At 38.7% G+C, this 26,169-nt stretch overlaps 2 protein-coding genes across 8 annotated transcripts in view; both read left to right on the forward strand.

Annotated features, from left to right (window-relative positions):
- ECT2 (epithelial cell transforming 2) lies at positions 1 to 25,707 on the forward strand. Of its 7 annotated transcripts, XR_013775508.1 has the most exons (27): positions 9 to 90; positions 2,510 to 2,667; positions 3,654 to 3,733; positions 3,835 to 3,927; positions 4,842 to 5,024; positions 5,554 to 5,643; positions 5,948 to 6,055; positions 7,092 to 7,165; positions 7,286 to 7,416; positions 7,558 to 7,673; positions 7,847 to 7,909; positions 8,250 to 8,472; positions 9,962 to 10,098; positions 10,730 to 10,849; positions 11,880 to 11,948; positions 12,874 to 12,984; positions 13,848 to 13,944; positions 14,635 to 14,716; positions 15,649 to 15,727; positions 15,914 to 16,033; positions 17,309 to 17,447; positions 18,351 to 18,505; positions 20,416 to 20,523; positions 21,104 to 21,250; positions 22,851 to 23,157; positions 24,485 to 24,578; positions 24,859 to 25,707. XR_013775508.1 is itself a non-coding variant. In XM_079315481.1 (26 exons), exons 2-25 carry the CDS (start codon positions 2,538 to 2,540, stop codon positions 23,154 to 23,156), a joined length of 2,961 nt encoding a protein of 986 aa, XP_079171607.1. In that variant the 5' UTR covers positions 9 to 90; positions 2,510 to 2,537; the 3' UTR covers position 23,157; positions 24,485 to 25,707. The 7 variants fall into 7 exon arrangements, 6 of the variants coding, with proteins under 6 accessions (XP_079171612.1, XP_079171607.1, XP_079171610.1 ...); XM_079315481.1 differs by having other exon boundaries at positions 24,485 to 25,707; XM_079315482.1 differs by lacking the exon at positions 9 to 90 and adding an exon at positions 1,314 to 1,375 and having other exon boundaries at positions 22,851 to 23,198; positions 24,485 to 25,707.
- Positions 1 to 26,169, forward strand: part of FNDC3B (fibronectin type III domain containing 3B) — a 297,560-nt gene that overhangs the window by 254,170 nt on the left and 17,221 nt on the right. The window lies entirely within an intron of this gene.

Raw genomic sequence — 26,169 nt, forward strand, 5'->3', positions numbered from 1 at the left:
GGCGGGGCCGGCAGCCAATGGGCGGCGGTGTGGGTGCGGCGGCTCGCTTTTTGAATTGGCGGCGGCCGCTGATGGCGGATGGCACCGGCGGTGAGGGGGCAGCGGGGCCGGGGGTGCGGGCGGCTCGGAGCGGGGCTGCTGTGTCGGGAACCTGTGGGGTCTGCGGGGCCCAGCGCTGCTCCGGGGCTCCTCAGGCCGCCGGCCGCGCTCCTTGGGCAGGGCGGAGCCCCGGCCCGCCGGCACCTGCTGGCCCGTGAGGGGAGAGGCGGCGGCGGTCCCGCGTCCTGTCCCGTCCTTTCCTTTCCCGTCCCGTCCTGTCCTCTCCTCTCCTGTCCTGTCCCGTCCTGTCCTCTCCTCTTCTCTCCTGTCCTGTCCTCTCCTGTCCGGCCATCTCCCTGCACAGGGCTCGGGAACCTTCCTGGGTGGTTCCTCGGGAGGGCCATGGGAAATGTGGGAGGTGTTTGCTGTCCTTTCCTGGCATTCCTCAAATTACTGGAAGGTTATTTCTGAGTGTGATGCTGTAGGGGGTATTAGCTCTGCCTCAAGCCCGTGATGGAGCTCTGACTTTTGCTCTTTATGTGAGGGAAATCTGTTTTGTTCGTGTCTCTCTGTGCTGTTTGTTCTCTGTATCCTGGTACTTTCAGCCTGTAAGTTTAGTGACAAGTATTGTTATTATCATATGGTTATTAAAATAAGGAATATTTTTAAATACACCCCGGATGGAACCTCAGAAATAAATCAATTGGAAAATTCATAAAGGAAATCAATGCCCAGACCAAAATTATGGGCTTCTTCAAGTATGCAGTGAAGTTCTTTCTAAGTTCATATACAGGTTATTTGGTATAATAATAACCATGCTGATGTCTCAGACTTCTAAGAAGCAATCTCTAGGATTTAAGTTTAGTTGTGCCTTTAACTGGAGCACTTGTTTTCTTTTGAATTTACGTTTTATTGTCCTTGTGGTAATCATTATTAACAATGTGGTTTGACTCTGCCAAGATCATGGTTCCCTTTAACCTCACTGCAAAAAAGTTGGTAACTGTGTCGCAGTTCCTGGTGGTGACATTGTAATATTCTGGCCTCTTTAAAATTGAGGTTACTTTCTTCTCTTGCTCCGTTTTAAGCTGCTCTGGGAAAAATGAGGTGGGTGACTGGGACTTAGGTCTAAGCAGCTCAATTCTGTGAATGTGCACAGCTGTGTGTGACCTGAAATTGAAACTAAGGTGGCAAGTCTGGTAACTGAACACATCTAGAATAATGATAGATTTGTAGTGTTGATTATTGCTCATAGCTGTATTAAGAGCTTGATGATTTGAATCCTTTCCCTGAGTCCCAGATGTGATCTCTGGAAGATAAAGCCTTTTCTGTATAGATGGTATATAGCTGAAGTGCCCATTGCTTTTTGTCTTTTGACTTAATTTTCTGTGTAATAGGATGGTTATTACACAGTTTGAAAAATAGTATGTGCTGTTCTCTAGGGGTTTTAATACATCAAGAGGCCTATTTCAATGTTCTAGTGCAGTATTTGAGTAGCTTCTGTTTTAAAAAGGCATTTACAGTCACAAGAGCATTTCAGTTAAAATGCTACAAAGGGTTATTATCCAACAGCAGTTTGTGCAGCTGCTGCTCCAGGTGACTTCTGCTATCACTGTGCAAACACTGAAATCTGGGTGTGTGATGAATCACAGGACCTGCACTCTGCTTGCCTCAGTTGTGACAGAACATGTGCTGCCTGTTGGGCAGATGTCTTAGAACAATCTTTGTGGTGCAGGATTTGGGTTGGCAGCTCCCAGAATATGAGAAGGTTAAGGATTCTGCCAGGTGACAAGTCTGATGGGCAGGGGCACCCAGATCCATTCTGTGTGATCTATCTGATGATGAAAGGGTATTTCTACTCTATTATAGTTAATGCAGGACAATAGATCAGACCATACTGCTAGGCATATATATGCATATCAACTTTGCAGAGACTCTCAAGCTTTTTTAATTTTTCTGAGTAAACAGTCCTGGCTTTACTCTCTGGGTGCTCATTTCTAACCACAATATCTGTGGCCAGATCACCTGAAAAATCAGATTTTAGAAAGATGTTATGTTTACTCTAGTTCTTCTGCTAACGTTTCAAATCAACAATGCTAATTTTAGTCTCAAGTGTAGCTTATAATATTTGTCACTGAAAGGGACAAGTGCTTTTAGTTTGGTGCTTTGTGGTTAAAGTTTTTAAAATGAGCATCTGAGTTTGTACTTGCCTGTGCTCAGAGTTGAAATTCCCTCTCTGCAGCTCTCTGTGAAGGTAGATTAGAGAACCATTTCTGTAACAGCTTTGTTGTCAGTCTTTTCTATCAGCTGTGTTACTCTTGATGCTCTTTCAGAGCTGCTCTATCAGTGAGTGAGAGTCCAGTAAGAGCCTAAATGTTTTGTTTTCTGAAGTCACTTCTGACAGCCTTGGTCATAGGTTTCTTATAAATGAGCTTTTGCACCTGTAACTGAGTTTGGCCCCTCTACCTTCCAGCTGTTGAAGAAAGAAACAAGGCATAATCATGGCTGACAACAGTACTCTGGTGTCTGAAACTGGGAGGAGCCTCTTGGCTGATTCTTCTGTTCTTGATTCAAAAATTATAGAAACCTCCAAAGAGAATGTATTCCGTGCTACTGTTCTGGATGCTGAAGGTAATGGGGGAAGTTTATTTTAAGACAACTCGTTTTTTGTAATGACTGATTACTTTGCTGGTATTTAGTAGTTTTGAAAAACCTAAAGTACTTTGAGCTGCAAAGTCGTATGTACAGTAGGGAAAAGGGTGTTGATCTGGAATCTTTTCATTAAGAAAATTTGGAGTTACAGACCAAATTGAATGAATTTTCTGGCTCTTGTACAGAAAGCTGTCAGTTCCATTTGATGCCTCTTCTGTGAGATAATTCTCTCCAGGTGACAGTTTGACACCAGTGTTTGGAAACTGCAGCTGCTCTGTTGTGTACAGGTGGACAGATTAAGGTATAAGGTAAAGAGGTGGAGAGATTGATAGAGCCCAAAATTAATTCAAGAACAAATCTTGAAATTAAAGAACAACCACCCATCTTTTCTTCTAAGGTAGTAGCCAAAATCTGCTGGTGGTCTGTTGATGCAAGTGGAGGCAACACTTGTTCTTCCTCCTGGTATTTTGAAGACTTATTAATACATGGAAAAAAAGAACAAGGCATCTAATTTCACTTCTGATATTCTTGGTGACTGCTCAGTTACCAAGAATGTAATGAACCTTGTCAACCAGGAACACAGAAACTAGAAAAGATACCAACTGCCTATTTTTTAGCAAATCTTTGTATCTAATTCTGAGAGGAGCATTAAGCCTGTAATTTTTTGGGGTTTTCTTTTGCTTGTTGTCTTTTTTCCTTCCCACCCCTTGATTTACATTCTTGCTTTGATTGATCTTGATTTCAGATTCATGTTTCATCTCATATTAAAAAGTTTGGGCTCTAAGTCATTTTGGTATGCCTTAATTAAAGGACACTCTTCAGTGTAACATTTATTTTATGGATTGCTCCTGATAAGGAATCTTGAAAGGCTACTATCTGCCTGTATTCTTCTATACATTATTGCTTGATTTAGACATAACATGGATTTTTCTGCTAATATACAAATATTGCTTCTCTCTAAGCAGAAGAAATGCCTCAAATAGAAACAAGAGTGGTTTTGGTTCAGGAAGCAGGGAAACGTGAGGAGCTTCTGAAAGCCTTGGAGGTATGTGGGCCTGAGATAAAACAGTCACTGGAAGGACATGTTTTGCCTGCAGACTTCTGGTAACCAATTTGCTTCTGTACTAAAGTTTTCCTCTTCCACAGACTATTAAGATAATGGAAGTACCTGTTATAAAGATAAAGAAAAGTAGTCCTGATAAATCAGAAGAAAAACTAATAAAAAGTATTATTCATATGGTATGTCATGCAATTCAGCACATGTAATTGCATGCAGCATGTTACACTTCAATGGGACTGAAATGTGCACACACTTTAATTCAAATTAATTTGGTATAATGCTCATAATATATTCTAATGGTTCTGGTGGTGTCACAGCTCATCAAAATTAGCACTTTTTTAGAACATGGAGTAATACTTGGAGCTCTTACCTAGTGGTGTTTTCTAACAGGGGTAGCAAAGTACTCATGGGGACATCCAACTGCATGCTTGTATTCTGTCACACATAAGTTTGTGCTATGAACTGACTTTGCAATTGTTAATGAGCTGCTCTTTCAATTGAAAGCCACATTTAAACTGAAGTGCAAGAAATGCTTTTCCATTTCTTGATGTGAAAAATATAAAGAGATAAAGTTTGAAATTTATGATTGAAATTGGAGTAGACCAAATTTTTTAATCCCTTTAAAATATCAAAAAATGAACAAAATCTGTTTTTGTTCTGTAGATGTTCTGCAGCATGGAGCTTGCTGTTGCAAACTGGATGTTGCTTTTTAGTAGCATTCCAAATTACCCAAAGCTGTTCTGACAGTCTGAAATATCATTTATCTTATGAGCTTAGGGTGTTTTTTCTATTTAGCTACTTCCAGTGCTACATTATCAATGTGAACTGATATGTAAACTGCTAAAGCAACCAGAATTCTGATTCTTCAAAAGCAGGAATTAGTTTGACATTCAATCTTAAAGCAGGCAGCAGTTCATAGCTCTTCTTATGCTAGAGAAGAGTGCATTGCATTCAGCTCTCACAAATCCTAACTTTGTCTCTGCAATACAAATCACACATTTTTCTAATGGTTCAATATATACATCAGCTGAATTTTACACTTGTGCAAATATGTTGCCTGAGTAATGCTTTCCCTTTCACCCTGTGCATGAAGGAAATTAAAATGCCCTACATAAAGACAGACACGATAGAAGAGCTTGGGGATTCTGAATCCCCAGAATTTGAGACGATCTTCGTTGTGTCAGACTTCCAAGCTCCCGCCTTTAGCAACCTGAGCAAGGCAGATTGCCGAGTCATCGGGCCGCCAGTCCTGCTGCACTGTGCACAGAAAGGAGAGGTGTGTACTTGCTGCTGAAATCCCTGCTGTACTGAGCTCTGAGAGTTCACTGTAAAGTCTCTCTGCTCTTCCAATCCGTTATAAACACTCCTAGCAAGAGAATTTTAAGGAAAGCAAATTTCTGATGCTAGAAATAGAATATCGTGTGCAGTGAGAGAGCACAGGCAGACAAAAGGCTACAATTGCTGCTGTAGTTGTGGGAGTTGTTGATCACCAGTTGGGATGGTGCCATTAGGCAAGTCAGCATATAAATGATTCTCCAGTAATAATCACTTTATATTTCCAAAAGTTGTAATGTAGAGCAGGTGGACTGGGGAGGAAATAAAAGGATGGAGTGCTACCTGTTGGACTTGATAAAGCTCTAGTTACTTTATCAGCAGGCCTGGAGCTAAGGTATAACTGAATATGCAGACCTGGACTAGTCTCTGATGCATTTTTAATATTAGAAATGACAGTAATGTATTAAAGGTAATGTGAAAACTTTAATGGGAGCACTGTTCTGCTGACTCACGAGCTTTCATGTTTTCAGCCTTTACCTTTCTCCTGCCGTCCACTGTACTGTGCAAGTATGTTGAACTTGGTACTGTGCTTTACAGGATTCAGAAAGAAAGATGAACTAGTAAGTAATTTATTCTTCTTTGGATTGATGAAACCATGTTAAGTATATTTTCAAGATTCTCTTCTGCTCCATCACCCATAGGGTTTAACCATGGCTCAAGCTTGCATGGGGAGAATGAATTGTTTGTTCCTTTGATGTATAAGCTATATCTTCTGTTGAAGTGAACAAGTTGTTTTAAAAACAGATCAGTGTATTTCTATTTCTGGGCATTTAATGTAATCTTCTGTAACTTGCTTTTTAAATCGCTTTTGCACTGAACTCACTCTCCAAAAGATAATGGAAACTTTTCATCTTCATTTTTCAGATTAAGCTTGTGACCTTGGTTCATCATATGGGTGGAATTACTCGAAGGGACTTCAGCTCAAAAGTTACTCACCTGGTGGCAAACTCAACACATGGAGACAAATTCAGAGTGTGTAAACTTGAGTTGGTATTTCATAGAAACCTTTGGAATTTGGCTCTTGTAGACTGTTCATTATACTTTAGCTCAGAAGCTTCTCTTTTTTCCTCTATTGCAATAGCTTGTAATAGTGAATTCATTTGTCTGGTTCAGCTTTGGCATGATTTTTTCTCTGACAAAATGGTTCAGTATTGATTCTACCAGTAGTTAAGACAGTGATGAACAAATGTCTGCTTTTGTCTGTCCAAACAATAAACTTTGAGGTAACTTGCAAAAAACTTTAGTACTTAATTAGTGCATATATTTAAAAATTATTTTTAACTTCTTATGGGTGAGGATTCAAATACTCCTTTATGCATAAATAGACATGAGTGCTTTTTCTTTTCTGGCTCTAAAAGGGAATAATTTTGGATACTTATGTTCAGTTTAGAAGTAAATAACAGATTGTAGGTTTTTGTATTATTTAATATGACATAGCAATGTCTGTGCCCCTTGACTCTCCCTTGTTTGGATTATTGGTGGGATGTTGCTTTTTTTTCCCTGTGTTTGTCTTTATAATCTTGCAGTTGGAAGAAAAGTCCTGTTTTCTGTTCAAACACTCCTTTCTACCAACTCAGAGGAGAAAATGTAGGAAAATGTACAATCTCTCAAGCTACCATGGCAGTTACCTTTCAAACAGTCACTTTCTCTTTGATAAAAGCAGGATGGGGTGTTTTTTTCATACAAAGTATCAAAAGAGAAAAAAAATCCATATTTTACTGGAACAAAGATTTGATTTTGTGTTTTTTGTGAATGATGAAGGATATCAGACTAACAAAATGGTACACTTTTGAGGAAATGTCAAAATAACTATTGATCTGATCTCCTAGTCACTGAATTTGATCACTCTAATTCTGGGGAGCTGCAGTTGGATGTGGCTCTTGAAGGAATATATTCACTTTCTGCAGTATCTGTCTTGAAAAGTAACAGGAAGGTTACAAATTTTTCTTAATGTGGGAAAGATTTAAATTAAATATTTGGTACAACTTATGCTTTTCCTGTTTTGTAGATTGCTGTAAGTCTTGGCATTCCTATTGTGAAAGCTGAGTGGATTTATAAAGCATGGGAGAAAAGGAATGAAATGTAGGTTTTTATTCTCCTCCATCCTTTACCTTGCATCCTGTTCACCTGAAATGTGAACTTCTTAAATACTGACATAAGTCACTTATTAAGTGACCTTTCTGTGCATCTTCTTTCTTTCAGTGACTTCTGTGCAGCTGATGATGACTTTAGAAACCAGTTCAAGGTTCCTCCCTTTCAGGATTGCATGTTAAGTTTCCTGGGATTCTCTGATGATGAGAAAGCTAACATGGAAGAAATGACAGAAATGCAAGGTTGTTGTTTATGAAAACCTGTGGGAAGAATGGGGTGGAGTTTGTAATGATAGGTGCCACAGAACTGCTAAGTGAGATACTTACTTCTAACAAGAATATTCTTTCCTCTTGCTAATTTGCTTTTTTTTTTTTTTTGTCTAGGAGGGCATTATTTACCAGTTGGTGATGAAAGGTGTACACACTTGGTGGTTGAAGAAAGTACAGTAAAAGATCTTCCATTTGAACCTTTAAAAAAACTTTATGTTGTAAAGCAAGAGGTTAGTGCTGAAAACTCTTTAGAGAATGCTGCTATGTAGAACTGTCTGTCTTATTCTGAAAAAAATATCTTCCATTCCAGCTCTGTTACTACTACAGATTATTTTGAATATTTTTAGCTTTGGGTGAAGCTCTGTAATGGGTTTATAAATGTGTGTTTTCTTTTTTCCTTTAGTGGTTTTGGGGAAGCATTCAAATGGATGCCAGAGCTGGAGAGTCCATGTATTTATTTGAGAAGGTATGTTGAACACTTACACAATGCACAGTGCATTTTGGTGGTAAAATTAGCATGCAATGTAGTGTGTGTGTGTGGGGGGTCAGAGCTCAGCTGGTTTAAAGCAGAATTTAAATTCCAGATAATCCATTATAAATTTTATACATGGAATACTAATTTGGAATAGATGATTTTTTTTTTCTGTTTCTCAAAAGTTTTACTTTTAATCAAACAAGCTGTCTTAGCTTCCCTGTGAAGTTTCCTTCTGTGCTGTGTGTTGATTTCTGTAATTAACTAATCTCTGCACTGAGTTGAACTGGGCACAGAGGACAAACCCACTGAGGGGAGTTTTCTTTGCCTGCAGTCGGAGAGTCCTGACTTCAAGAAGTCGGTGTCGCTGCTTTCGCTGAGCACTCCCAACAGCAACCGCAAACGGCGCCGCTTGAAAGAGACCCTGGCACAGCTGACCAGGGAAACAGACGTGTCCCCTTTCCCTCCTCGGAAACGCCCCTCAGCTGAGCATTCCCTCTCCATTGGCTCCTTGCTGGATATTTCCAACACCCCAGAGTCAAGCACTGCCAATGGAGGTAGAGCTAAAGCCTTCCCGTTCAGCCACACTTAGTGTTTAACAGCTCTCGCATGCAAGTGGAAATGGTGGTGGTAGGGAAATCTTACAGCTTCTTTCTTGCCAAGTAATTCCAGGCTTTTGCCTTTTTAAAGTGTGTAGGAAAAAAATTGGAGTGAAGAGTTCATACACAGGCCAAGCTACCTCTTGTCATCACAGTAAGCATTTTCATATCTGAAGGAATAGATACAGAGGTGATAAATAGGAAGTACAGTTGAGTGTTACTCCAAAATGTTTCAAAAACTCTGTTGGAAGTCTGCAGCAAATTAGCAGCATAGTCAACAGTAAATTATCTAAAATACTCTCCACAGGATACTTGGAGAGGAGACAAAGATTCTTTTCTAGAAGGTAAAGGGAAAATTCCTGCAGGGCCAACTCCTAGGTCTTTGAAATGTTCTGTTGAGGCAACACCATTTGTGCCAGCAAACTGTCATGTCTAAAACTTCACAAGAATATAAATCATCAATGGGTTTGGGGTGAATGCACAGAGTTTTAAATATCTCTGCACATGGCTCTTGTGAAGAGAGGAACTGCAAAATTTTGGGTTAGTCAAAAGCTGGATACCCCCAAGTGTTTTTAAAAGGTCTGTTTCTATCATATAGAGGAGGCATCTGGAGCTACTGCCACTGCTTTAAAAAGGCAAACTCAAATCACATAAGAGCTCCCAGTGAGGCACAACCTGTAAGTGATAATTCAGGAATTCAGGGAAGATCAGTCTTCTTATACCATGGTAGTGCTCTTGTTACCCCTGGTAGGGAATTTTCTTCTAATCCAACAGCAGCAGTCAGTCTCAGAATCTTTGGAAACAACATAGAAGGTATTTCATTATTAACTATGGCAGAAATGAGCTTTGATATCAAAAAAGCCAGTATAGGTCTCTGAGATCCAATACATGAGCAAGTATTTGAAACTCACGTCTATCTTGACTTTAGCTTTAAGAGGAATTACTTTCTTGAGCCTTTCCTAGGATGGATGGAATGTGAGTGTTGTATGCAAGGGCTGATTTTAGTCAATGGTTTTGAACTGCACACCTAATGCAAGGATGGTAGGCAGTTGAGAGTTAATTGTTTATATGGCAAAGTGAAGTAGAAAAGCTCTTCTGTACTAGTGTATAAATAATGTTCAGCACCTAATCCTTGCTTACTGCTATAAGGTACTTATAATAGGGTCAAATCATTGACCTGCCCATAAATGGTTTATTAGTTTCAGTCTAATTTTGAGAAATGATATATTACTGTTGTTTATAAGTAGGCTGTAACAAAGAGAGCTAATATCTTGAAAGAGCCCTGGTAACTGCAATACAGACTTTGAAAAAAAACCCCCAAACTTCAGTTAAAAATTCTGAAGTTGGTTTTTTGTTTTTTTTTTTTCTTTTTTTCTTTGAGGATGAGATTTTTAAGGGACTCTGTTGTAATAAAGCTCTATTTTCTTTTGGGAAATCTCTTTATCAGAAACACCAAAATCCTGTGCAAGACCTTCCAAAAACTCAACTCCTCTTCCTCTCAAGCAGTCTGCAAGATGGCAGGTTGCAAAGGAATTGTACCAGACAGAAAGTAACTATGTTGATATTCTGACAACAATTATTCAGGTAAGATGGTTTAAAGCCAGTCCAGGTCAATTGCAATAAAATATCCAATGTTTGCATCAATTAGTATTTTCAAGCTGTGATCTGCAGGCCTTTGCTTCAAAGCTTCATAGGGAGATGACTGACAAATAAAAATACTCAGTTTCAGGTTGGAAAATACAATTTCTAATCTGGGATCTGCAGTGGTATTGCAATATATATGGAAATTAAATTGGAAGTGTCAGGAAAATAGGATGTTCATGACTAATATTTTAGATATTAGTGAATAGAAGAGAGATGGCAAAGGGAAAAATTTTTTTTTTTTTAGTTATTCCAAGAAGAGCAGAATAGCAAGCAACTTACAGGAAGAGCTTAATTTCTTGAAAGTTTATTTCTACTGCAGCTGATTATCTACTTAAAGAATGAGCCAAGATGTCTGAGTAGAAAGAGATTAGAGGGGATTATGCTGTAGAGATGTATCAAACTAAGTGTTTGTGTCTTCAAACCACTCTCCAAAATCCACTCTTGCTGAATGGAGATATCTCAAGATTGTGACTGCAGGAAATTATGATCTAGAAGGAAAACAGTGTTGCTTTCATTACTATTTCTAATACAATGTTGCCAGTTAACTTACTTTTGCCTCTTAATTCATCAGTTATTTCAAGTTCCGTTGGAGAAGGAGGGACAACTTGGGGGACCAATCCTTGCACAGGAAGAGATCAAGACCATATTCGGCAGCATTCCAGACATTCTTGATGTGCACACTAAAATCAAGGCAAGCTGCACCTTCTCCCCTGCAGGGGAAGCTGTCATAGAGACTTTGAATCTTTTCTGCATGTTTTCAGTTGCATCTGCTGGGCTGGACTGGTATAAACTCTTCCTGTTGCTGATTCCTACTCTTTCAAATAGTGGCATCTTCCTATTCCTGGCAGCATTTCATTGTAGGCTTTTAAAATAGAGAGACTTGCAGGCTACCTGTAACTTGGTGCTTTGTTTGTACAGTTTTTGTTGGTTTTTTCCAACCAGTGGGGTCCAGTCTGGTTAATCACACAAGGTATTGATGTGTGCCCAGTGAGACAGGGATGAAAGTAGAGTTGTGTGTCTGTGTGTCAAATTGGAGTCACCTGCAGCACTCAGTGCAGTCAGAGTTGCTTTGATGTAGGACTTGTGTTTTCTTTCATCTTTATAAAGATATGAGCAGTGACAGCAGCAAACCAATATTAGTGATAAATCCTTTTCACCTAAGGTGAATCTTGAACCTTCAGCTGTGCCCTCCTGTCTCTTATTATCTGATGATGATTAAGCTTGATCCTTATCAAGCTCATATAGGCTTAACAGGCTTGTTCTCACTTTCCTTGACAGCCTGGTGTAGCAAGTAAGTGGAATCTATCCTAGTTCTATTTCAATCCCATCTTATAGACTTAAGTCCAAGATAAGTTTTGCAGTCTTAATTAGAATTGTTTCAACTGTGTTCTGTGTATCCTTTTTCAATATTCCTTTGGGATGTGTTATGTATTGTGTTGGATGCAGCAATGTCACTTGCTGCAGAGTTGGCTACTCCTGACATGCTGCCAGGTTCTACCTGCAGTGATTTACACCTGTATCCAAATGTTCAGTAAGCCAGAGATCTCTTGTTTTCAGCCCTCAGTAGACTGGAGGGGCTGAATGTGAAATTGTACAGCTTTTAGGTTTGCCTGTTTTGTCAGCACAAAAACACACCTAATGATGTGTTTGGCAGAATGCTGATCCCATTTAATGTCTTTATGCTCAGCTTGTTTTCTCCCCCATCCCTGCATTTATTCTAGGAAGACCTGGAAGATCTTATGATAAATTGGACTGAAAGCAAAAGTATTGGTGATATCATTCTCAAATATGTAAGTTCCTGTTTTTCTTTATGCTTACAAGTATTATCTTGCCTTACAAACAATCCACTTCTAGGAGCTAGCAAACACGAGCAAAGCACTGCTGAGAAAGAACTCCAACTTGTATCATTGTCTTTTTTTATTTAGACTTTTCAGTTGAGTTAGGTGATACAATCCATGTCAAGTTTTAGTGTGTATGTCTGTTCACAGGTATGAAGGATTAAAACTACAAATAGCTACAGTTTGAGAACTGTCATTTGCAACACTACAGACATGCTTTTAATCAGACATTAAAAGCCACTTCCTGGGCCCTTAGCCATCTGCTGCCTCTGATCAATAGTAAAGAACTAGGAAAAGAATTTTCCACGAAAAATTCTTATGTTTTCTTCAAGACTTGAAACATAGAAGTGAACAAGGAGTCCTGTGTGGATCAGGAAAGCTAAGTCTGGGACTGAAAAGTATTTTAACATAAATAGGCTGCTAGGTATCTTGTGATTTTGCTGATCTGATGATTTTGAGACAAATAGTGCTTGCCATTCAAAAGTTATCATCTAAGGTATTGCTTCTGGTGGTTTAAAAGGTGATTGCAGTAACTAGTGAAAATACCTGTCTGAAATTTCCAAAATTCTCACCAAAAGCCTCTTGCTAGGTGAGAACCTGCCTCCCACTTGAGTTGCTCAGCAGCTTCTAAGATTGTCACATATTTGCTTGATGCTGGTGAGAGCAGCCTGCATTTAATCAGCAGCATCAGTCTGGGGCATCTGGCATGCAAAAATGTCTTAACTTGTTCTGGGAACACGTATGGGTTTACAACACATTTTTTATTATTCTTTATTGCAATGTGCCTTTGAGCAGCTTTGTATGGCTCAGGGCATAGGAACATATGTACAGTGATACAGAATATGTAAAGCAGAGCCCTAACAGTTGTTTCTTTCAGTCAAAAGACTTGCTGAAAACATACCCTCCATTTGTGAATTTCTTTGAAATGAGCAAGGAGACGATTACAAGATGTGAAAAGCAGAAACCAAGGTTTCATGCCTTCCTAAAGGTAAGTGTCTGCAGAACTAAGTCTGTGAGAACCATGTTCTACTGAATGCAATAGATGGAAGATTGTGAAATTTTGAAAGCTTGAAGGAATGCAAACATCTCTTGGTGAGACAGAAATAGGAAGGACTTGAACTTCAATCCCTCAAGCTCCTCATAAGACTCTTTCAGAAAAAGCCTAAGTTCCTCCTCTGTTAAACAGCTTTCAAGGTGATTTGATTATATGCATTTGTTGCTGGAAAAAGTTCCTCCCATATCCATGTCTATTCCTTTCTGTAGAGATAACTGGAGCTGCTGCTTTGACTAGTCCCCTCCCTGTGTTCGTGAGACTTGTATTTCTGAAACAGCTTTTAACTTTCCTTGGGCAGCTGTGAAGCTCCAGGGAGGTAGAATTTCTCAGCCTTCCTGTGACTAATGAATAGGAGCCTAACAGTGGAGATCTAACAGGAAGAGGATCTTCAAAGAAACTTATCTCAAGATGAGGCTTAAGACTCTTGATCTCTTCACATATGTGTGTACTGTTAATAATGCAGTGTAGCTTTAACACATATATCTAAATAGTCAAGTAGTCACACTGACAGTTTCAGCTCATGTTTCCTGAGGAATTGCATCCAAATACTGATATCTAAAAGATGGGGAATAAATAAGATAACAGGCCATCCCCAGTCCCACTCCACATTAGCAGCTGGTTTTATAATGTGGTTTTTAACATGTTCTGTTAATGACTGTGGTAAACAATTCTCATACTTGCATAGCAATGCTAATTTCAAGGAAGGCAGTTTTTCATCTTGTGCTTTTCTTGTGTATATGTGTAAAAAAAAAAAAAAAAGCAAAACAAAAAAACAAGTAAACATTATTTCTTCCCAGATAAATCAAGCTAAACCTGAATGTGGTCGCCAAAGCCTTGCTGAGCTCCTTATCCGTCCTGTTCAAAGGCTGCCCAGTGTTGCCCTACTACTAAATGGTAACATAGTGGTGTAATTTTTATTAGTTTGTCTGTGAAGGTGTTAAAACCACAAGATGATGTCTACTTTTTGTCATCATTAGCAACAGCTTTTTTCATTTAAAAGAAGCTGGGTTATGTGAGTTAACCGTGATCCCTGGCAGTCAGTGAGACCCACTACTGAAGGAAGCATAAATTCTGACTAAATTCCACTTGTTCATACATTTGTATGCAGGATACAGATAGAGGAACAGTTTGCACTGACAATTCTGTCTCTTCAAACAAGAATATAATTGAGATTCAAATGATACTAACATAAACTAGGAGCAATTCATATTGACAAGGCTCACAGTTTCATGTGTTCCACCTCGTATCAACAACTTGCTGTAATAATGATTTTGTTTAAAAAAAAAAATCCACATTTCCCTTTGTTTCAGGTAGAAAAATACTTCTGCGCTTTAATTGAATTTTTTTAATAGTTTAAGGGTTCAGTTTCTGTATTATATGTGTTTTTTTCCTTAATGAGGTCTGGACAGCTTCTGTTCAGCCTAGTTCCCCACTTAATCAGTGCTACTTGGATTCCAGGGTGGGTACATCTGATTTCATCAGACAGCTTATCTTAACTCAGTTTAAATTTGAATTTTTCATATTTTTTTCTGGCACTTATAACATGTGTGGACTTTTTATTTCTTTAATTTTTTTAAATTGTAGATATTAAGAAACATACAGCAGAAGAGAACCCAGATAAAATAACTCTAGAGAGAGCTATTGAATCATTAAAGGAGGTGATGACGTAAGTCATGTTGATTCTATGAACATACTGTTAAACATACTGCATTTAGATCCCTCTGCTCCTCCTAAATTGTCAGTGTTATGTTGTCACAAGGAACAGTAAGTAAACATAACTGTAGGTGTTCTTCAGCCTCCTTTTGGCTGCTGTTGTCACTTTGGTGTTCTGTGCCAGAGCTCTGAAGGAGTCTGTGACATTCCCCAGCACCTGTACCTGAACCTTTGCTGACCCCCTGCCTCAGCAGGGACTGGCCCCAGTCCCCTCTTCTGTTCCAACTCTTATTTCTGTCTCTTCCTTTTGGAATGGAAGAGATGGGTTTTGTCTTTAAATCTTTCTTCTATGCATATATCTACTGAAAGGACAGACTTTTGGTGGGAGATTGGTTTTTCTTCTGGTCTTGTATTAGCTCTTCTTGGCTCTGTTCCATGAGTTAATTAGCTGAGAGCTGAAGTTGTTTAGATTGTAGTCTCACCTCTTTTGAAATGTAGCGTATGTCTCCAGCAACAAGAACTCCTGCATTAATTGGATAAATGTTTGTCCAGTTTTAACAACAACTTTTAAATTGTAATTATTCTTGCATCTGCTTCTTGGTGAGCTGCAGTCTTGATTTGGGGGGTGAACAAAATGCAGGCTATAAAGAACTGAGTTGTGTCAGTCTCTGGTTTAAAATCTTGCAAGGCAGGGGAGGGGCATTCTGTTTTAACTGATTGGTATGTCAAGTGCTGGGAACATGACAAGAATAGTATTCTAGAGCTGAAGTTTCCTATGTGATTTCATGTGGTATTTGGCTGTTTTTTTCAGGGAAATGTGGCAAGTGCTGCTGTATAAATTCTATCCCTGAATGTTTAGCTTTATTATTTTTTGTATGCCTTAAATGCAGTGCATCCATTTACAGTTTCTGGGTATTGAAGATTAATATAATATGCTTTTCTTAGACATATTAATGAAGACAAAAGAAAAACAGAGGCCCAAAGGCAGTTCTTCGATGTCGTCTATGAAGTGGATGGATGTCCAGTAAGTAATTCCTCCAAAGCTGCAGATCTGTTAAATGACTGCAGTACTTTGTTCCCTTTGCAAAAGTGTGTGAGGCTACAATGCAATGGTGCTGCTTTAAAGAGATTGCCAGTGCTAAGCTGTAAGCAAGCAGTAATCCAGCCCTTGAACTAAATGCTTAATGAGCTTTTTGCTTGTGTTATTTAGGCCAATCTCCTGTCCTCCCACCGCAGCTTGGTGCAGCGTCTGGAAACTGTAGCACTCGGGGACGACCTCTGTGACAGGGGAGAGCAGGTCACACTCTTTCTGTTCAATGACTGCCTAGAGGTAAGATGAGTACATCTCATGAACTGACTTGTGAAAGGCTTGACACTACACATGAATATAAAGAAGTAAAATTTAAGAACTTTTGAGGCAGAATTCTAAGTCGTAGATTGCTGATAGGTCAACACATGCTGATGTTTCCTTTCCATTAGCTACTGTATAAGCCAACATAGTTATTAGTAATGTCTGCATAGGTGGGAAGGGCTAATGTAGCCTTTAATGTCTTGCAGCCAGAGTAAAAACATAAAAGCATCTTAATATGTTAAAAAATGTTTATCTGAATAGCACTTCGAGTAGCACAAATGGATGAAAAAGTGCTGGAATCCTTGGCTCATCAGGTTGTTTGTCCTTGTAAAGTTGTATATAATGGGAGTGAATAGTGGGCCTCTGTAGATCTGTCTGTTCTTAGGCTACCAAAAAAACCCAAAATCATAATAAATGCCTTAAACTAAAAATATGTTAGGAAGAACTAGAGGGGAAGAATAATCTAACTGGGTTTTGGAGACTTAACGTGGAAAAACTGAATTTATAAAGGACATTTTCATAAAGTACTCATTGTTGTCTGCAGCAGTGAAGAACATTGTAGAAGACCAACTCTAAAATAATTCAAAATTAGTGCTGTCCTAAGCAGCACTTGGAGACAAAAGCCTGTTCTTGTGACTAGTGATGAACTCTCTCTGGGAGTCGACTCAGTTTCATCACTTCTTGTAAAGGAAAGAAAGAAAAATAAAACCATTTTTAATAAAGCTTCTTGGCTTGTCTCTTGGACAAGAGACAAACAACAAGATGCATTACTTTAGCACACAAGTACCTTACATGTTTTTATGCAAAGCCTGCTCAATGACTGCATGCATAAGCAACAGCAAGTGATATTTCTAGGACATAACACACCACACCTTAAGTTGGTTCATGCATATAGATGTTGTCTTTTGTGTTTAAATCTAGGCTACCTTGTGGTAGATTTCAAAGGATCCTTGTTTGTTATGCAGGGTAGAATTGAGGTCTGTAAGATGAAGTTACTTCTTCTCTAGGTATTTTTAAAAAATTTATTGTTTTTTTCAGCTGAGTGTTTTGATGCCAAGTAACAAATATTGCTGGGCCACTTGGGCTGTTGGCAGTGAATAGTGAGATAAGTGAGTTCCTTTAAGATTTATGTGGCAGTAGCAAGATATTCTGTGCCTTCTTGGATAGTAGAAGGTAAAAAATAGAGAAAGGAAAGGAAACAATGGCAAGAGAAATTCCAACTGACCCTTTCTATTCTATTCTATTTAACTGCAGATTGCCAGGAAACGGCATAAAGTTATTGGAGCTTTCAAGAGTCCCCATGGCCACACAAGGCCTCCTGCATCTCTCAAGCATGTTGTTCTCATGCCTCTCTCCCAGATCAAGAAAGTCTTGGACATCAGGGAGACAGAAGGTCTGTGTATTTTCAAGTGCTATGCTATTGAACTGTTTTAGAATGTGAAGGGGAAGCTCTGCTGTTGTGAGATGGAATGCTAAGATGTGTTTATTGTATGGTGTATTAGGTATGTGATCTTAGTAAAAGCTTCTGTTTGAATCTCTGTATGAGCTCGAGAATTCCTGGTACTGATGCCTTTTGGCTTTTCAAGAATGCTGCAGGGTGCTGAATTTGGCAGAACTACTAGATGGCATTAGCATAAGCCAACCAATTGGCAGTGTGAAATAAACAGAGTTAAACACTTGACAGCTCTGGATGTACAAAATAAAACCAAACCTCAGACTTCAGCCCAGAGCATTAGACTGGCCAGGGAAAAGTGCTGTTGGTGTGAAACCAAATTTTCTTTTAACTGGTGATGATAATGCTCAGGAGGAGCTGTGCTTGGCATCTTAAAAGATGACTTAATTTTTCTGCCTGCTTTGCTGTATTACTCCAGCTTTGGTAGTGACATACAAAGAATCTTTTCACACCATTTTCTAGATTTCTATCCTGGCAAGATTTGGTGTTTCACTGTAAGTGATGATATGCACATCATGTGTTCTGCTTTATGTTCTCTGAAGCACCTGAACATAGAAACCAAATTAAGAAGAGAAAAGGCAAAGAGGAATAAAGCTAAATAATCAGCTATTGCCTGAAATGCTGATTGCAGTCTCTTGATGATGGCTGTGGACAGAACTCTGCTCTTGCAAGTGATACAACAACTATTGTGTCAAAGACAAAATCACTGCCCCAAATCATGTCTGTAGCTCCAGCTCCTGGCAGACAGAGGGTCGACCCTTCCAAAGTTTTCCCCCTAAATTACATGAAAAAAATCATTATTCTTTTCATTAACTCCTTGCTTTTTCTTTTAATAAACTATAGATTGCCAGAAAGCTTTTGCCTTAGTTGTGAGGCCACCTACAGAACTCAACAACAAGCTGCTCAGTTTCCAGATGACAACTGAAGACCCTGGCAAGGAGGACTGGCTGAAGACGTTGTGTCGACACGTGGCCAACACCATTTGTAAAGCAGATGCAGTAAGTACTCTGGAGCCATGCTGCTGATGGAAACATTTCCCTCTTTGGGGCTTTAAGCACCTGAAGCTAAAGAAGTTAATAGTGGGCATGCCTGAGGTAAAGTAGACAGAAAACATTTGTGCTAACATGTCTGCAAGGAAGAGGTTAAGAAGTATAAAAGGAAACAGCCTGGAAGTTAGTCTGTACAGAAGCTAAATAGTGCTTAAAAATCAAAAATTATTTGTAATTAATTTGTGATGGTAAAAGGATATGATTCAACTCTGCCCTGTAGTTCTAACAAGAATGGTTTTCAGCTTCTTTCACAGCTATCTTTGAGTTTACAATCCCAGTGTTGGTGATCATTTGTGTTAGATTTAACTGTGTTAGGATGAGTTCTTTGCTCTACACCTTATCTGCACCATAATGCAAGAGACATGAAGCATCTTCCTCCCATAGACAGAAATCTATAACTTTAAAACAAGGAAATAAGAAAAACTGAAATAAAGGAGGCACTTGCCTTGTCATATTTCTAGAAATTCAGCATGTGGATTTCCTATAGTCAGAAACTCACTAATCTGAGGAGTAGATCCTCTCCAATTACAGCAAGAGGCTTTCAGTTAATGTTTTAATTATGTAAAAGTCTGCATATCAGTCATCTCAATTTGCTGAAAATATGTGCAGTACAGATAGCTGAAGCTACTTGGTGTAAAATAGAAATGCTTTATGTTCTGTAGTGTATTCTTCCAGTACAATACTTGGTTGTGATTTTTAAAGGCATGCTTGTTACAGGAGAGGTAATTAACTAATGAAAACAGCATCTTAGTTTTATTTTGTGAGTCTTATGATCTAAGGACTTAGGAATAAGACTTCAGCTTTGTGGTTTCCCTTTTAGGTACTGAGTAGGAAAAGTGCTGATGTGGAAGTATTAATTTACTTTAGTCTGTGTGTTGCCTATCTTCAGTATTTTGTGTCACATATAACTTGGATTTTTAATAGAAATTAAACCTTGGTGTAATAAAGGTATCCCTCTTGCCCCAAGACATTCAGAATCACAGTGACCAATTGTAACCTACTTTGCTGAATCCCATTAGTTGTAATTTCTGTGCCTATTGCTTTGTACTGACTATATAATGCTTCTTTCTTGCTGATTTAAATGCTAAATTGAGCTTCAATTTGAGCACTTTTGCCTGGTTTTAGACTTCTAGAGCATTATGTGAATGAGATAACATTGGCTTTGCCACCTGGTGGCAGCAAAGGCTTTGGCTAATCTTTCTTAGGCTCTAGGAATGGCCATAAAAGTCCTGCCTGGGATCCTTTTGAGATTTTTTTTTTTTTAATGTAAAATATCTTTTCTCAAAATACAGACAACAAACAGCAAAAAAAAAAAAAAAAAATCATCCTAGCAATTTCTCACTCATATGTGCCCCCTCTGCCCCCCAGGTTTTTTAAGTTGGTAGCCAGAGATTTCTTTGTACATGCTGGAGTTTAAGAATAAGGCATGAAAAGACCACAAAACTTGTGGCTGTCCTGCAACATGTATTGCACTTAAGTTGAAAGTCTTTATTCTTAATGTTTGACAGCTGGAGTTCTCAAGATTTCACTTCAGAAATGTGCTAGATGTGTCAGTGGAATAAAGCAATGTTTATCTTGGAAACTCCCTTGGGATGCCTCAGAACTACTGCCTTTAATTTGGTCAAGCCTGGACTTGAAACTGAATCAGACAAACTGAATGTAAAACTATTAATGAAGTGGTTTCACAAACTGATTGTACCAGCTTTAGATCTAATGAAATAGTTTGAAAATAAATAGCTGCTGGACTGTATAAGGGGTTAAATATGGAAAAATATGGCAACTAAACCCTCTAAATTTGATCTAATGGATGAGAAAACTATATTTTGGCAAGTGCTGATATTTGATATTTTTGTCTACAGGAAAATCTCATTTATGTTGCTGATCCTGATTCAGTTGAAGTAAATACTAAAGATATGGACAGTACTTTAAGCAGAGCATCCAGGGCAATAAAGAAAACATCAAAAAAGGTAAGATAGCATGAAGGTAGTGCTTTTTATTCAGAGAATTGTGCTGGGATTCCTCTTTCAGGTGGCTTGTAGTATTTACAGTAGTGACAGGAGAAACTTAATCTGAACTAAAACTCTTAACTATAATCTCCTTAAAGAAAGAAGGTGAGGGATGTTTAAGGTTTTGGAATATCTGTATATAGAGTCTTAAGTATTACAGCCATACCTATTATGTAGTCATTTTGAGTCTGTTATGGAACTTATGCTGTTTAATACTTTGAGTCTTTTAAATATAATGCAAAATTGAGAGCAACTTAAAGTGGGGGAGGCTGACTGTGCAGGACTGGGGGAAATGGGGAAGCCTTGGTGACCAGACCTTGCATTTGCTTCTCCCTGAATCTCTGCCCTTCCTCTCTCCCTCCTGTGTTGTCTCATATTTGGACAGAATGAGAAGAACAAGGATGATGGGGAGCCTTTAAAAGTCAGTTCCCTTCAGGTGTGGACGTTTGGCTGGTTGTGATCCAGCCACCAACACTTGATACACATCCTAGAGATGTTCAGAAAGTAATTATTACAGCCTGGTTTTTGTCCAACTCCTCAGGTCACAAGAGCCTTTTCTTTCTCCAAAACACCCAAGCGAGCTCTGCGCCGGGCTCTGATGTCTCACAGCGCCACGGAAGGGCGGAGCCCCAGCTCTGCTAGCGAGAGTTTCATCGGCAGCCGCCTGACCAGCACCTCCTCCCTAGCGGTGAGTGACCTGACCTGAGGGCAGGGAGGGCAGCTTCTCACCACACTCCTCTCTTGTCTGCTGCTGCTCTCACTCCAGCAATCCCAACATCACAGTGGGGAAAAATTATTAACTGTTTTCATAGGAGTATTGTTTTAAGAGCTGTGTAATGAGAAGCCTTATTTGCTGAAAATGCAGAAAAATCTTGATGCACTCGAAAATGGGAATAGCCTTATACATTTAAGTTGAAAAACTCCACCAATCTCTTTTGCTCAGGATGGAATATGTTTCCTCTTCTGAGAGAGTGAGAGAGTTTCAAAACAAGCCTTGTATTGGTTCATGCTTTTGATTTTGAACACTAAATAGAAATGTGGGGTGCAACCCTGAATAGTATGGTGAATGTTTCAGTCAAAGTAGGGAGATTACAGACATCCTGTGAAACAAACTGGGAAGGAAGGGTAGCAAAACATAGATGCTGCAGCCTGCAAGTCTTTAAAACAACAAGGGAATTATCTCCTTGTAAATGTTTAAGAAAACTTGATAAAATAAAATATTGTTCTACATATTGCAGCTCTTCTGCTATGCCTGGCTGCCTGCAACAGTTTTCTTCTGGTACATTAGGCCAAACTCAATTTCCTAATACAGTCTAGTAAAGCAGACTAGATTTGGAGGAATCTTTTCATCATCTTAGCTTTTTATTATAGCATTTGAGTAAATTTGAGTAAATTTGAGTAAATACCTTCTTCTTAGTCTGTAATATGTGGGACAGAAGGCCAAGAAAAGGGAATGATGTTGATCTCTCTACTACTGACTGATGTGTCAGTACTTTAACATTGAGGTAATTCAGTATGTTTGAGTGGTCATTAAATTGTACAACATAAAGATATAGCCCTGCTCTCCCACATGAGAAAATATGAAGCAGGGAGGAATGATCACAGCAGACTCCCTTGCTTTAGAGGAAATTAAAAAAAAAAAAATCTATCAATGAGGCTATAGCCTAGTTTTCTGTGGAGATATTTTCTTCCTTTATTATTATTATGGCAACAGTTGTTTTTGCATTTTAATTGTCTTTGTTTTTATGCAGCACTGTGTCTCATTTCTCATCAACTTGCAAGTCATGTACTTTTCTTTTTGTGCATATCTACCCCAGACAAAAATACTTGTTTTCCACAAAATCTTAGAAAGTTGCAAAACCATGTTTCTGTTTCAGATTCTTCAGAGCTCTTGCACCTCTGTGGTAATAAGCTGCAGCTTGGCAGCAGATTGTGTTGTGTTATTTTAACCAATGCCACACACCACTAAACTTGCATAAAGCCTTTTTGGTTCAATGATAATGTTGAGGGGAAAAGAGGTTTGGATTCCAGCCCCTCAAGTTGGAATATCAGTGCAGTTGTTGATAGGAAGCTAAAACTGCAGGGAACCTGTCTGAGTCCATTAAGAGTCAAAGCTGTTATTCAGACATTTTGTTTTATTTAAATTAAGTCCTGGCCTTTGCTCATGTAGGAATTTTTTGGTGCAGAAAAAAAACCAGAGTAAAAATAGCAATAAAGCTTGGATGCTTGAGTTTTTTGGTTTTTTTTTTTCCAGTTTGAGCTAACTCTTAAATCCTTCCTAATTGTAGATTGCTCGTTCCACTTCCACGTGCAGCCTAAGTGGATCTGCCAAATGTGCTGTTAATGTCCATCACTCCAGTTCTATTGATTGGAGCTCTCACAATTCCCAGCCTGGACCTGTGCAGTGTCCTGGCTCTCCAAGTACTCATCTTTTAAGTGCTGTAGAAGCAAAAGCCTCTTCCAACTTGGAGAGCTTAAATGGTCATGCCTTGGACAGACCATGTGCTTTCCCTGTCATTGCTGCCACTTGTGCTGATTCTGGAGATGATAACCAGCGTGGTGCTGGGAAATTCTGTGCATCAGATCCTGACTGAAGTGAGCAAGAAATCCTGAGTTCTCTAAGCTAAGAGAGCATGGTACAGCTCCAATGCACAAAGGGCTTCAGATGGTGTTGGGTTCTTCTTTAACATCCTCTAATGCACAGGTTGGAGTCAGCATTCACATGTGGTTCTATTTCTGGTTCTGGGTGCCAACTGATTTTTTTCACAAACTTTTAGATGTAATTTTTTGGAGGATTTTTTTAAAATTTATATACAGTTAAATTCCTCACTGTTTCAGTTCAATTGTCCAAATGGCCGTGTAGCTCACTGGCCAGAGTTGTGAGGAATTTAATAACTTGAGCTGCTCAAGACTTCCTTGCAACCATATTACCTTTAGATTACAGAAAACTAAAACCATCTGTAAATAAAAAAAAATCTGGTATAAAATACTTAAGTCTAATAAGAGCTGCTTTATAAAGAGGAGTTTAGGTTTAAATTTTCAGATATTGCTATGACTGCAAATGGAGGACATGCCACAAACAGACATAGGGTTTATTCATAGTGAGATGTGTATATCCTTAGCTGCCCAAAATATCCCTATTTAAAAGATTCTTGAAGTATGCAGGTGCACAAGCTGCCTAACTACCGTGACCTGTTGATGTGCTGAGAAGCTTGACTGGCTGTTAAGAGCAACAGAGGATTGCTTGTGAAAGTATCTTGAGGTCTAATGTGGAAAGAATATAAAATCTCAGCTAATCCAAAGAGGTTTACTTTTAGTGCTACATATTGATGTGTTGGTTTCACTGTAATTAAGTCTCAGAAGCAGCTTATTCTCCAAGCATCAGAAAAGTCAGCTTCTTGCCTAGTGTGTGCCCATCCAGGCACAGCTAAAGCAAGCTCTGACAAATCATTGGGATGTCTGCTGCCTCCTGCAGCCAAGGAGACATGTGTTCAGCATCTCATTTGGGGCTCAGAGCTGATCATAATACAGAAAGTTGTAGGATTGGAGGGGGAGCTCTGTTTCTCCAAGAGATTATCACAGTGTATCTTGCCTTCGTTTTGGAGGGAGATTATTACTGCAAAAACTGATGCAAGATGTGTACTAATACTTGTTAAAAGCTACTCTTCAAAAACATGTTCTTGCATTCCAAATCTCAGGCTAGTAACAAAAAAAATATCTTTCTTCTGCAATTTTAAAAATGTTTGAAGTTTCCTGTTCAAACTCTAGAAATGCTGAATCATTAATTTCAAAAGCTGCCAATCTTTGAGATCTGCACTCACACATTCCTTGTAGGGTATGTCAAGGTTGAGAAATGACTGCTGCACTATCAAGATTGGCTCATAAATGATCATAACTTTTTTTTTTTTTTTTTGTCCACCAGGGTGTTCCTTCTCCTTCCTTGGTCAGCCTTCCCTCGATCTTTGAAAGGAGGAGTCACACCTTAAGCCGATCAACAACCCACTTGATATGAGCAGGTGGGAAGGACTCTGCTCTGGGAATGACTGACAAAGCAGGTGGCTGGGCAGTGACCTGTTAGTGACATTAATGGTACCTTAGTCATTAGCACTTAGCTATGATTAGCAAAATGCTAGATAACACTAGGTAATCACAAGGGGGGATTAGTTGTGTTGAAACAGACCAGCCAATCAGTGGAATAAGTAACTTGGCCTTCATTTAAACACAATGTTCCCTTGCACAGATTTATTTCCTTACCAGCATAACTGAAACATCTTCTATGGAAATTGTCCCCTCCAGGCACTAAACTGGTTTGTCAGATCTTGAAATGAGGATGATGATCACATAATTTACTGCTAGTTTGGATGACTCTTATGCTTGCCTAACTTCATCTACTGGCAGAGCACTATAATGTTTGAATTGTGGATTTCTTAAATGGAGATTCATTATGAAGTACCTGACCTTTCAAGTATGACAGTTAACCTGTTGTACAGCTGCTTCTTCCAGATATTTTTATACATGTAGTTGTTTATAATTAAATAGAATTGAGTTTTGTGATTATGATCTGCAGCCTTATTGTAACACAGTGGTATGAGGAGCTTTGACCACCAAAAAATTGAATTTTTCATCTTTCTTTGAAGTGGAAGTCTGAGGAAAATAATTACACTTGTGTTTAGTAGGGTTGTTAAAAAACCAAACCCCCATACATTCCCCATACTTGGTTAACCAATCATTATTTAATACATGGAATTATTGGTGTAATGATACATCAATATATACAGGACACTGTAACTTCAGGGTCCAATTTTGGTGTGTAAAAATTTCAGTGTACTACTCCTAAGGCTTTTAGGCTTTCTCATGTATTTATGTCTTCCTCTAAAACTCTGTCTTCACTTCTGTCATCTCTGAACAGTTTGTACCCTGCAATTCACTCTCACAAACTATCTAAATATGTGAATTTCTGCATTTCATTAACAGTTCAACTGTTGGTATTAGCAGGAGTTCACAACTTCTGGTTTCTTTTTAACCACCTGTGTTTTGTCTTGTATCTATATGTAACTAGTGATGCTTTTAAATGTGTCAGACTGCACTGTTTTTTATATCCTTTTTTTGCCAATCTGAGCAATGTAAATAAACTGTTTAAGATAACACTGCTTCTGGCTTTGCTAAACAAGCTTTTATGAAAGTTTACTTTTTTATATGGGAAAAAAAAAAAAAGCATTGTTGGGCTTTAGCCTACAACTGTACTTTGATTATCTATGTAGTTATTCCTAATAATTGATAGGCCTGAATATTTTTTTGTTTTTTCTTAATATATTCATGAATCTCCCCTGGATCTGTGTGTCCAGTCCATGGTTTGGTTTTTTTGTTTTTTTTTTTTTCTTTTGGTCCTTGTCCATTCTGAGCTGATTATGCACTGACACTTCTATCATAAAGTGGCTCTAGAAAATAAACTATTCAATAAATACTGAAAATCCAACAACAGTTTCTGGTTTCTGTTTGTCCTTTTTTTTTTGTTGTTATTATTGTTAGGGTATCTTCAGCCTGGTAACTTCTGTACAAACTTACAGCACTATCAGCTTCAGTTAAGTGCTGAGCCCTCCTTTTCTC

This window comes from Erithacus rubecula (genome assembly GCF_903797595.1).
Source record: "Erithacus rubecula genome assembly, chromosome: 11".
In the NCBI taxonomy this organism is placed as follows: domain Eukaryota; kingdom Metazoa; phylum Chordata; class Aves; order Passeriformes; family Muscicapidae; genus Erithacus; species Erithacus rubecula.

Bases quoted from the DNA above. Each gene is read 5' to 3' on its own strand.
- ECT2 (XM_079315481.1), top strand. From the start codon at position 2,538: ATGGCTGACAACAGTACTCTGGTGTCTGAAACTGGGAGGAGCCTCTTG. The intron at 3,928-4,841 runs GTATGTCATGCA...CTGTGCATGAAG, and splicing joins TAAAAAGTATTATTCATATG to GAAATTAAAATGCCCTACAT. The intron at 10,850-11,879 runs GCAAGCTGCACC...CATTTATTCTAG, and splicing joins ATGTGCACACTAAAATCAAG to GAAGACCTGGAAGATCTTAT.